Source organism: Tinamus guttatus, unplaced genomic scaffold (genome assembly GCF_059628265.1).
Source record: "Tinamus guttatus ecotype Peru unplaced genomic scaffold, ASM5962826v1 Tinamus_guttatus_pri_ptg000710l, whole genome shotgun sequence".
Lineage (NCBI taxonomy): Eukaryota > Metazoa > Chordata > Aves > Tinamiformes > Tinamidae > Tinamus > Tinamus guttatus.
The window spans coordinates 788,508-801,305 of NW_028289244.1; the positions used below are offsets into that span (position 1 = coordinate 788,508).

General features: G+C 45.0%; 2 protein-coding genes across 2 annotated transcripts; one reads left to right on the top strand and one right to left on the bottom strand.

Moving 5' to 3' along the window:
- Positions 1-2,249: 2,249 nt before the first annotated feature.
- On the top strand, positions 2,250-5,891 carry GNPDA1 (glucosamine-6-phosphate deaminase 1). The gene is made up of 6 exons (XM_088536777.1): positions 2,250-2,386; positions 2,463-2,564; positions 3,554-3,736; positions 4,332-4,516; positions 5,150-5,324; positions 5,587-5,891. The coding sequence occupies exons 1-6, from the start codon at positions 2,263-2,265 to the stop codon at positions 5,682-5,684; spliced, it is 867 nt and encodes a 288-aa protein (XP_088392903.1). The 5' UTR covers positions 2,250-2,262; the 3' UTR covers positions 5,685-5,891.
- Positions 5,892-8,259: 2,368 nt separating this feature from the next.
- On the bottom strand, positions 8,260-12,673 carry RNF14 (ring finger protein 14). The gene is made up of 7 exons (XM_010212566.2): positions 12,508-12,673; positions 11,913-12,064; positions 11,177-11,701; positions 10,469-10,697; positions 9,692-9,864; positions 8,945-9,075; positions 8,260-8,352 (listed from the first exon to the last, which is right to left on the bottom strand). Exons 1-7 carry the CDS (start codon positions 12,659-12,661, stop codon positions 8,295-8,297), a joined length of 1,422 nt encoding a protein of 473 aa, XP_010210868.1. The 5' UTR covers positions 12,662-12,673; the 3' UTR covers positions 8,260-8,294.
- Between the last annotated feature and the right edge of the window lie 125 nt (positions 12,674-12,798).

Below are 12,798 nucleotides of genomic sequence, written 5' to 3' on the forward strand. Positions count from 1 at the left end.
TATGTGCAGGCAATGGCATCACAGAGGGAAGCTGACCCGGGATATGAACTACTTGGACACTAGGCCAGGACCCTGCATCACACAGGAGCCGAAGGTCTTCTTATTTAGCTCAGTTCCCTTGTTCTGTGCCCACAAATCTACAGGAATTGTCATTCCTGTCAACATTCTTGTGCCCAATGGCTGTATCATGTTGATATTACTCCCATAGGAAAGGTGAATAAGCTATTCTAGACAGAGCACTGGGGACTAAAGCCTGTTAACATCCTTCATTCCCCATCCAAATACAAAGCCTGGACTTCTCAGGCAGTATCAGTCCAGCAAGGCCATTTAAATTATTTAAATAAGAAGGGAGTATCCTACAAAAGCAAACGGCATTTTTTCTTCTGCATGACAATGAAAAGCAGTCTTAGAGGTAGGAAGCAAGCAGTGCTTGATAGATTTAGAACTATCTGTCTCAATCTATCTATCCATCTAGAACTAACTGTCTTCAGCAGGGTCTAAACAAACCTCTTAACTCTCATCAAGAATTACAAGGAGAGCTTAGCACATTTCCATCGCAGCTTGGCAGGAGCCAGAGCAATAAAACGAGTTATTTTGGAGATACCACTCCTGTTGAGAGCAGCACAAGCCTCTGCTGATCACTGTGTGTACTGGAAGTGCAGTTTATGCTAAAACAAACAAACAAAAACTCAACCCTTTATTTAATGTAACACAGGGGAGCTTAAGTGTCTCAGGAAAGAGCCAGCCCTTGGATGACCAAAGGCTGACATGTGGAATCCCCTGGGAGGGCAGGCAGAGAAGGAGGTGATTTGCAGATTCTGGGGGACAGTTTCCAAGTAGTTTATAATTATCTTTACAGGAATCCCTACCCCGGCCAAGCTAAAACTCCAAAATGCTTCAAGAGTAAATGCATGCGAAAGCAAATGGTTTGTTCCTTTCCCGGAGACACTGCTTTTGGCTTCGCTTTACAAATCCTGGTTGCTGAGATACACCCACACCAGCTGAATAGCTGAGTCAAGCAGATTGTTACAACGCAGTGTAACAGCCCAGCAGAAATAAAAACGGAATAAGAAAACTTTTAGATGTTATCTTTGAAATATATGTGTGGGAAAATTATACCCCCAAAGCATTGTCCTTTTAATGCATTGCAAATATTTTTAAAAATTTTCTTGTAAAATATTTTTGCAATTTTCTTTTTAAAAAGTACTCATAATTTTGATTCATTTGAAAACATCTTTATCAGCCTGAGCACTTAACTGTTTATAATATTTTAAAATAAAATAACTAAGTTCTAATAGTAAAAAATTTCAGTGTTAAGAATTGCTGTGAATAGAATTCATTACCCTTTACAGAATCAGGATCTCTTATCATTAATGTTAAACCCAATATCCAAGACTTCTTCTTTCCTAGGAGCTAGCTGGGGAAAATAATAATAATAATAAAGGACTTTAGATCATTTTTACAAATACTTCTATGGTAAACAGTATCTAATTTATCACTGTAAAGCCTCTTTCTTTCCTGTTTTCCATATATAAGGTCAAGCACTTAGTCAAAGATTTGTGTGGAGAGGGGGAGGAAAACGTAATGCACTCCATGTTTTATGTCACTAACCAGCTACAGCAGGGAAATAGCCTGAAGAATTTGGCTCTCTCGACCACAGCAGGGCCATGTCAGCACTTCTGCTGCGTCTCACCTTCTCCAGAGACCGGCACCCTAACACGGGTCAGTGCTAGGCACAGATCCTCCCGCCACTGCCATCATGTTGTTAATTGTGTTGTTAATGTAAGGAGGACTCTGCTGGCTGAGTTTTGCCCCAAACTCTAACAGAGAATGGGGCAAAGATTCACAAAATTAGTTCTGCAAATGGGAAGGGAAACAGTTCCCATGCGAGGAGGGAAAACCCACACAACCCACGGGCCTCTCTGTACTGGCCAAGATGGCTTCTGAGGGCTGAGGGCCTCAGGGATCCTGTGAGGGGAGATCCCGTGAGGGGGACCCGCTCCAGCGTCGGGCTCGGGACGAGGCTCCCAATCCAACCCGCCTTCCCGCCGGGAACCAGAGCTCGGCCCCGGTCGCCTCCCCGCACCTCAACAACCAACATGTCGCGCCCCCTCCGCGCGGCCGCGGGCTAAAATGGCGGCGGGGCGGGACAAGGGGGCGGCGCTGCGGCGCGCGGGAGGGCGCGGGCAGGACCGGGCCGGGCAGGACCGGGCCGGACTGGACCGAGGCGGATAGGACCGGGCGGTGGTGGCAGCTGGCGGCATGAAACTCATCATCCTGGAAACGTACACGCAGGCCAGCGAGTGGGCCGCCAAGTACATCCGCAACCGCATCGTGCAGTTCAGCCCCGGGCCCGGGCGCTACTTCACGCTGGGGCTGCCCACAGGTGGGTCGCGGGGCCCGGGGGGCCGCGGCCGCCGGGCCCCGCCGCCAGCCAGCCCCGTCCCCCCGTTTTTCTGCAGGGAGCACCCCGCTGGGCTGCTACAAGAAGCTGATCGAGTACTACCGCAACGGGGACCTCTCCTTCCGATATGTGAAAACTTTCAACATGGACGAGTACGTGGGTGAGTCGTTGGGCTGCCCGAAAAGCTCTGAGAGACCAGGGCAGGATCCCCACATCGCACCGTTTGGTTTTCAGGGACAAAATGGATTTAGAGACCCTCTCTCTCAAAAAAAAAAAAAAAAAAAAAAAAAGATGGAGTAGAAGTTACGTTAGGGACAGGAGTCAGCAGGAGTAAGTTGAAAATCTATAAGCAATACTAAAGGGCACCGCTATTGCCTTACGCGCTGGAGAGTTGTGCATCTTATCTCGGCGTGGGTATTGATGAGCTCCAGGGTGCTGCTTACAGCCGGGAGCTGCAGTAACGTGCTGTATTAACTAGCACCTTTGCTCCATGGCTGTAAAGGTCACTTCAGACTCAGGTCTCTCAAAATGAGCCGTGCTCAGCAGCCAAGCAATGCCCGTGGGATTTGCAGTTTAGTTTAGGGCAGCATTTCTTCCTGAGTCTGGGGTGTGTCTGGTCAGTGACATGGATGGAGCAGTGCAGCTCGTAATTAGAAAGGCTGGGAAAGGCAGCACTGAGTCGTCCAGCTCTCAAGGTGAAAAACAGAAAAGCCAACAAATTGCTAATGCTGAGTTTGTGCTGGCTTTTAAAGGGGGGGTGAACCAAGAAGTTTTTCTGTGAACAATCCTGAACAAGCTGTGTTAGGTAGTGTGTATATATAACATGTAGAAAGATTTCCAAAGGTCGAAAAATACGCAATAAGTTCACTCCCAGGCTTCTGTGCACATTTTAAACTGTTTTGAGTAATACCTGCTCTTCTAAAATATTCTTTGGGTGTTCATACAAGCATATGCTTTATGAAAACTATTGTGATTGGCTTAATTTTGTTGTTGAGAAAAAAAAAACCTCGAGAAAGTTAAGGTTGTTGCATTTGACAGAAGTCAGTACTCTGCAACTAAAACTACTGTAAGGGAGTGCAAGGCATATGGTTTTATATGATGGGTGATAAATTTTCACTTGTTCTTACCCCTGTGCATGCTCTTTACCAGGTCTCCCAAGGGATCACCCAGAAAGTTATCATTCCTTCATGTGGCATAACTTCTTCAAACATATTGACATCTCACCCGAAAATACTCATATTTTGGATGGAAACGCAGCTGACTTACAGGCTGAATGTGATGCATTTGAGGATAAAATCAAAGCAGCTGGTGGAATTGAACTCTTTGTTGGAGGTGAAAACCTGAAGGACTGGCAGGTTCTAAACAGTTGCAGGAAGCATTGCCTTTCGTCTACCAGCTCTGTGGTTTAATTTTCTGGAGAGTTGATTTTAAGTGCAGTTCAGTGGATTTGCAGTGAAAGCCACCCCTGCACCATCTGCCTGTGATGCTCATGAGTGCTGGCAGCTTTGCCCTCCAGTATTCCACTCCCCCAGTTTAAGTGTTTCAATCCAGTAAGTGAATTACTTCGAAAATGATAAGCAGGAGAAATGGGCATGGCCAAAACTGTACCAAACACAAAAGCCTGTACTGGCAGGGAACTCCTGGAAGTTGTAGTAGGGCTGAGCCCTCAGGAGCCCAACACAATCTTTTCCAATGAGCCTGCCTTTAGATTCCCCCCGTCTGGAGGGGACTATTGCTAACACTTCTAGCAGGAGTGGCAAATTAGAGCTTGAGCAAAAAAAAAAAAAAAAGCTTTGCAGGTGTATTTCTCATTTCTGTGTCTATTCCTGGAAGTCTCGAATGTCCTTTAATGAGAGTGAAATTCGTTCTGCTTTCTACAACAGCTGGTTAAGCCAGTGCTCTAGTTCTTACACTGTGTCTGTCGCAGGTATTGGCCCTGATGGCCACATCGCCTTCAATGAGCCTGGATCGAGTTTGGTGTCAAGAACGAGAGTGAAGACCTTGGCTATGGACACGATACTGGCTAATGCCAGGTTCTTCGATGGCGACCTCTCCAAAGTCCCCACCATGGCTTTGACCGTCGGAGTAGGCACAGTCATGGATGCAAGAGAGGTTAGGAGAACTATAGGAGTTGAGAAGGGCTTCCTACTTGGAATACTTGGAGTATCCGAAGTTTGTCTGGACTTGGAGCAGTAATGCTCCCTGCTGGTGTAGGCCAGTGTACGCTTTTCCTGTCACAGACAACTAAATGATCCTCCTGTTGCCTTGCATCCTGCAGTACTGCAGAAGGGCTCTTCCTTTCTCTATTATTTTTTTCTATTTTTACTGTATTAACTTATGTTTGGGTGCTCCTGCAGTACTGTTATAACTTGGAGAGCTGGGAAGGTTTTGGAGGATGTCCTTAGTTAAGAAGTTCACCTGATTAAATGATTGAAAGAATCGCTGGCTGCCTTGATACTATCCCAGCGGATTGTGAAAACTCTGGGATGGTCTTAATTAAGCCTATCCCTTGATTCGTACTTGCTCAGAGTATCTGGACCATTGGAATGGCCCTCCAGGCTGCGATTCAGTTAACTAAATGCTGTCACAGTTAAGAGCAACTCCTACAGTGAAACGCTGCTGCTGACAGGCGCTGTCCCCAGTGGGGACGGGAGCAGCTCTCCTGGTTCTGAGGTGGTTGGAGGAGCTTTCTCCAAATGCATCTTGCAGACCTTGACTGCCCTTTCTCTGTGTCCCTGTGCCCAGGTGATGATTCTTATCACAGGAGCACATAAGGCCTTTGCATTGTACAAAGCCATTGAGGAAGGTGTCAACCACATGTGGACAGTCTCCGCTTTCCAGCAGCACCCCAACACTGTGTTCGTGTGCGATGAGGATGCAACGCTGGAACTCAAAGTTAAGACAGTGAAATACTTCAAAGGTGAGTGTTTCACCAGGTCACGTAGATGCTGTGTTTAGTTCTCAAGTGGCACGTGCCATTCTGTGCTAAATGTTTGTTTAATCAACTCCATAAAGAGTAGGTTTCTTAATGAAGGTACTGTGATGATAAGAGAGCAAGTGTAATGCTTACAACTGTATGCAGGGGAGCAAAGGAATGATTCCCATCGCATATAACTCCATTAGCATGCCCTGAGTGAGGATTTTGCTTCATTATGTCTGCTTCTTTTTACTTGCTACATTAGGTTTAATGATGGTTCACAACAAGCTTGTGGAACCCTTGTACAGCATGAAGGAAACAGGAGCAGAAAGAAGCCAATCCAAGAAGCCCTACAGCGATTAATCTTGTGCTGTTCATTATGCTAAGCCACCTCTTCTGTGGAAAACCAGCTGTGAAGAAAGGTGTTTGCTGCATAAACTCATCTTACCTGTTCTTTAATTGGGAAAGTGATGATATTCTTGCTTCTCTCCATTAAAAAGAGATGCCAAACATCTACCTTAATTAACCAGCTGTAGAGGGGATCCAACATACTGTGTTGCACAGACATTCACTAACTTACTCTCTAACGGTAAAGTCAGTGGAGAATTATTTAATCTGTATGCTCCAGATTATGAATGCTCCAAAACTTAAACGTGAAGATGACGTCGGAGAAATCAAACACATAATAATTTAGGAATGTGTTCTTTGCACTTGGATAAGTGCGTGTTGTCATTCCCTGCGCCACAAACCACTCCTACTTCACCCTCCCTTAACGAGAGAACTGGACTTGTTCAGCCTACAGAAGGAAAGGCTCTGTGGGGACCCAGGAGCCACCATTGGAGATTTTGAAGACACAGCTGGATAAAGCCTGATCCAGCCTCACTGCAGAACCCTGCTCAAGCCTCTTTTTTTATGTATTTTTACTGATCGAGTGTTTAAAAGGTGCCGTGGGAGGGCAAACTTGTTCATACTGAGCATAAATGATTTCCACCTCTGCTGTGCAGCGTGCTGTCGTGGGTCACGGCAGAGCCTGAAGCTCTGTCTCCCCTTACAGGGCTCCAGTTACTAAATAGGCATCCAAGGAGTCCACATAGGCCCCATAAAAGTGGGCAAAAGGCTGCATGGGCAAGACCCCTTCACTGCTGGAAGTGCCTCTTGTTCTGCTGCAGTGAGGGTGGCCAGAAAGCCCGCAAGAGTGAGCAGATAAACGGGGCGGATGTCATGGGTTCATACTGAAATTCTGTGAACTGCAGCTTTTAAGGTAGCTTTCTCCAATAAACACGTAACTTTTTTTTCTAACTAGTTGCAGTGACTGGATCCCCCCTCACTCTGAACATACTGGTGAAACTTGGAACAGTTGGTGGCTGAATGACATGGGAGATTTCAAAATATTTTACTATAGAACTTGTAGGTCTGGCTGAGATCCTGGGCAACAACTTTTCATCCCATGCTGCCCTCCAGCCTGCAGGCCCTTTCTTCAGCCCCCTGCCAGCCTCGAGGCAGTACAGGTGCAAACAGCACCTACTGCTCCTCCTAACAAACCTTCCCTTTCTGCTCATGAGCACAAGTGCCACCACCCAGAAACAGCACAGAGCTCCATGCCACACAATGGCCCCCTGCTTTTTTGATATTGTAACGAAGACAAACAGCAAGACAATCACATTTACTGTCTTAAAGTGAGTTTAGTGCATGTGAAAGGTGCAGGAGATACAGATTGAACCACACAGGGTGTAAACTTTCCCTCTGTGGTGTCCTTCAACCTACACTGAGTCAAAGGATCACTTCTGTGTACCAGAGAGAAGCTGCTGCCCCGAGCCCCTCTTAAGCATCTTTTATCTTTTTATCTCTGCCCATTCTGATCGTAGAAACTTCTGTCCTCTGGGAAAGCAGCTAAGTCAACAGTCATTTTGGCCAGATATCTGAATAGAGATTTATTTACTATCAAAATCGGGCAAGAGGTGTTCACCTTGAGATTCTGAAGAGGTTTCAAGGTCCTGAGCAATCCAAACCCTCCTCTTCCTTGTTCTGAACACAGCACATGCAGTCTTAATTTTAAAATAAAATTTAGACCATTCTGCAAGTGGAAAATTATTTTAAAAAGAAGGGGTTCCCTCCAACTATTTTCATGCTCACACAACACTTAACTGAGCTTCTAGTGGAAAAAAATTGAGTTTTTTTTAAACACATTCTGAAGGGCAAGAACAGTGAAAATAATGTAACTAATCAAGAAGCAGATCTACCACTCAAATTCTTTAGATGAAGACTTGGCAAAAAAAAAAAAAAAAAAGTTACTACAAAAGGTGAAAATCACCCTTTCTTGCATCTTGGATGGTGAGGGAATCAAGTTAATTGTGACTGCGTATTCATAAAAATGTGTTTCAGTAAAAGATCCAGGCACTAGAGCCAGCAAAAAGGGGATTAGGGATAACCAGCTTCACCATCATTGTTGGAAGTACCCGTGCCAGAGTACGGGGCTGTTTCAGGGAACAGGTGAGGAAATGCTAGAGAAGCAACAGGTTCAAATACTGAATGCAGCAGAACCTGTGTTGTTTCAGTAACCTTTCCTTTTTTTGAAAGGGTGTCACAGCTGCCTCCCAAAGCATAAGGGTAGAAGTCCTTGAAAGGCCAGTTTCCCTGATGGGAACCCCAAAATATATTTATGATTTCATAGGTTATTTTAATTCATTTTTTTTTTAGAGGGGCACTTCTGGGTAGACTTTTGGTAGACTTTTTTTTTTTTTTTTTCCCCTAGTCCTTTTTTAAACGTCTGGCGGGTTGCTTTTAGCACTAGACCTGCTTACCAGGGCTTTAAATCACCACTGGATGGGCAAAATGGTCTCCTTTGATTCTGAGGAGCTGTGAGAGTATCCTGCAGTGCATAGTATTATTCTATTATATTAACAGAACTGAAAAAAAAAATGACACAAAAGTCTGTGACTGGTTTCTTCAGCTTTTCTTGATAGAGCAGAGTTACTAGTCTTCATCTTCCCCGTCCCAGAACTCACCATCAACGTGCATAGCTTGAAACAATCTGCAAGACAGATGAAAATTTATCAAGATCCAGGAAAAGCGAATATTTTTGAGGAAGACAGGAGTGTCAGGTCCCGGAGTTTGTGCCCATGTCATGAGAGCCGGGAGGCTGCTGTTTCCGAGCGCTCTGCTCTGCCTTCCCTCCCCTTCGCCCGGTGGCAGCCGCGTCCTCAGCCTCCCCGCGGGCACCATCGCTGCGAGCGTTTGGGGCACAGCTCTCCAGAGCTGCCTCCTGCCCCTGTCCTCGGGTACCTGATCATTCATCTCAGCACCATCCCCAAAACCTTTCACTACGGACTGTTGCCCAGACAGAGCGGCAATTAAAGCATTGGAAAGCAGCCCTGAAGACTTCTCCAGAAAACTAAAACAAAAGTCCTCACAGGGCAAAAATACATCCCAAATCACTTCCGAATCCTTTTTCCAGCTCCTTAAGAGTGTAAATATTTTCAAGAGAAGAAACCTTATCTTAAACTGTATAGCCACATATTTCAAGCTACAAAAAAAAAAAAAAAAAAAAAAAGGGAAAGACTGTGGAAAAAAAAAAGATACACCTAAGCAGTATTGCACTGTAGAAAATGTGTGTAAATACATACCGATTAAAGCATGGGGAAGACGGATCATTGAAGTGTCTATAGGGGTTCACCCTTGACAGAGAACCCATACAAAGCCAACAGAAATACTGCATGCAGCCAGTGCATGTCATTTTGTTACAGCCATCTAGTTTCTGGCAGGGAAGGAAGCAAGAAATAGCAGTAAGAATAAAACCATGTCAATCGTCAGGCCTATCTGTGTAGGATCCCAGCCCTTAATACATATTAATTAGTTGATACATCTTATCAGCGATATGTTTTCCCTTGTTACTGAACTCTTAAGCCAGAATCATAGAATTGAAATTTGGCTGTATTACTAAAAATACTGAACATCATTATTTTTCTGAAGCTATTTTTAATTGCTAGATATAGCAGAAACTGAGATTTAAAAAAATAAGAGTAGACACATATGAATATTGTATTTAACTTGATTAAAACTGCAGCAGACAAATACATGGAAAACAAAAGGGATTCATATGGATCCAATGCCAATCTGGATCTTTTTTGTACTGTAGTCAGTAGTACAGTATAAGCTGTTTTATTTACTCAAGGCCCTGACCTTTAGAAATATCCTCCTCTATATAAAACAGACAAAAATGCAAAATTCTCTTGTCCGTTGCTAGAAATTTATCTTCCCCAGCTATCTTGGGCTCTACAAATAAATCTGTGTTCTGGCCTAATTATAGAACTGGCTTAACAATTTATGTTACTTTCTGTCAAGAGTTACTGTGGTTTCCCTGCGATGCTCACCTCTATATGAGTACCACAGCAAGGACAAGACTTCGAGTTCTTCTCTAGCCATTCTTTACTTTCCACTTCCTCCACAGCCTTCTGAATCACTCGTTTGCCATAACGCTGTTCCAAAAATCTTTTAGTTGTTTCATCTGCTTCTAGATATTCATCACGTAAAGCCATTAATTTCTCTGGGGAGTAAAACAAAGAAACGGATTCTGTGATACACTGTATAAAGAAATCCATTTAATAACAGCATAAAGTGTTCTCAAAAGGAAACTATCATTATTCATTAAAAAGAAAAACAAACTTGTAAAAAAGATGAGAATTAGTATTAACCCACTTGTAAGTAGTTTTGCACTCTTTCATTATAACAGTATGAGAACAGTCAGTGACATCAGAAAAGTCTACAATGTGAAATTAACTGGGAAAAAAAAAATCCAAACACATTTAATGACATTGTCACACAATATTGAGATCACACATGTAGCAAAGCACCTGCTTGATCCAGCATCAACCCTGACAGTAGCCAAAATGGGATTTATAGGAAAAGGCACAAAAGAGCCTGTATTATGTTATTCTTGCCCCGCTATGGCCTCCCAGAATTCGGCAATTTCAGAGCCTCCTGAGCTATGGAGCAGCATCCAAGCCACTCTTGTTAACTGCCAGCAACAAGCCCATGCCCAGCGAGCGGGTCGCATCCTTTCCGAAGCTGCGGGGGCAGCGAGCTGCACTGCTTCACTTCCAACTTTGTCGGCAAATTGCGCCTTGGTCCATGCCTGGACAGGGACTCACCCGCGGTGACCTTGCACGGGGACACGCCGTGGTAGGTCATCTTGCAGACCGTGCAGAAGGCGTAGTTGCAGCGGGAGCAGATGCCCATGGTGCAGCCCGGCTCCTGCATGACGGGCGTCTCGCAGCCCGCGCGCGGGCAGTTCACCACGTCAGCCATCAGGTCCAGGCTGGACTGCAGCAGCAGCCGGTCGTAACGCGCAAACAGCTGCTCTCCCACCAGCTCCTTCACCTACATGGGAGCAGAGCAGGATTACAAGGAACCTAAAGCGTCACTCTGCTGGCTAAACCAAAAATCAGTCACTCGGTGAAAGAGTAACCTGCAGCTGGGATGAATCAATTGCACATTCTCTAAAAGATCAAGGAATTACTCCTAGAAATTCTATCTTAATTATTGTGTAATCATGTTAAAATACTGTAATGAGATTTACTAGCAACACAAATCACAGGCACTGCAGACTTCAAATGACAAAACAAGCAGCGTCAAGTGCAATGGGACATTAATTCAGCCCCAATCAATGCCAGTCCTACTGCGGCACGCAAAATGGGTGCCATGTGATCCCATTCTAACTCAGGTGCCGCTGTGAGGCTCAGAGCACAAGACAGTCCTGCCCGGTACATTCCCAATTCCCACCAGCAAGAGCCCCAGGTGGTGTCCTGGAATGGGGAGGCCCGTGGGCCGCGGCAGCCCTGCTTGCACGCGGGCATTACCTGGCCAGGAGTGGCAACAGAGGAACACTTTGGCTCGGGGCAGTTGAGGCAGTGGACCTGCCCATCCCTGATCTGTATCTCGAAGTAGTCCTTCAAGCAGGCCTTGCAGTACACGTGGCTGCACTCCGTGAAGTGCATACAGTCACTGCCCAGCTTCTCGCAGAAGCAGATATTGCACAAGTACATCTTGCTGTTAAAGCACTTCCTCCTCTGCGCCTGATCGAAGTCCAGGATTTCCCTGATCAGGCTGGACAAGGATTCCACGTCCTGCACAGCTCTCTCATCGATGGTGTCTCCTTCGGCTGCGGCGGAGCCTGCTGCACCACAATCCTTCCCAGCACCCAGAGGGACCAAAGGGGCCCTACTCTGCCCCGTTCCTTGATGGCACATTTTTAGCTCATATGGGGAAGAAATATTCAAGTAATTCAGTGTTTCCTCCTTCAGGAATTGCATCCAGGCAAATAAGACCACACAGCCTCGATTCTCTTCCCAGAGGTTGTCTAAATGTTTGCAAAGAGCACTGAGCTAGAAAAAAAAAAGAAAAAAAACAGATTTAGTAAGTTCTGACTTACGTTGCAGCCTCCCTCTCGCATGGTCCATCTTAGTGCAAATTTACATTTCAGTTTTTATAACGTGTGCACACATACACACGTTTATGTGCATTTTTAACCCCACACTACTGTTAACCATGAGCAGTCTCATAACCACAAGAGCTATGTCACAAATATTTGCAAACCTGGGCTTGGGAGAGCCATTTGCCACTGAGGGTAAACACAGGCGGGGAGGTTGACGGGTAATCCGGTGGGAGCTCAAAATTCAGCACCAGGGGCGGCAGGAAGCAAACTGTGTATTCGAAGCCGCTGCCGGGCACGCTGTCGCTGTCGCTGCCTGCGCAGGACGAGTGAGAAGTAACAGGGAGATGAAATCAACGCACTCACTGCATGCAACAGTGTCCAAGACATCTCATCTGAGACATTTCTGCTTTCCTCTGACCTAAATAAATGCCCAGTGCAGTAACATTTTCTGGTTACATCCAAAAACAGTAACTGAGAGACACAGCCTCAAGGGAAAAAAATAAAGCACCTTAATTATTCCAAAGAAACACTATAATTGTGTTACTATCTTAATACTAAAGAGGTTATATGCTTGAGGATGAAACAGCCCATACAGGTTTAAAAGCCAACAATATCATGAGTAGAAGACAAGGTCAGCCATGGTTCTGTCTTCATTGAGGATACTACAGGTTGCTAAAGCAGCCACCTCTGAACAGGTATGAGAAAAATAGCTTATGAAAATGTAATTTTAGGATAACACAAAATATTTCAACTCACCACTCACAAAAATTTTGAAGTTCTGGGGCAACTCCAAACAAATTCTTGTTTCTCCTCCTTGGGCAGACTCCGCTCTCTTAAATTCATCTTCATCATAAATGCTAGCCAGAGCTAGCAGCTCATCCTCCTGAGCTTCCTTGTCTTCTGAAGACATCTAAATTTGCTGTGGAGTTAACACCATATACAAGATCAGACAGGTTAATACATCTTATTAAAATTATCCACCTAGAATATATATTTTATTAAAATAAGACTTAGAAAGCAAAGCAACTGATGTCAAAACAACATAAA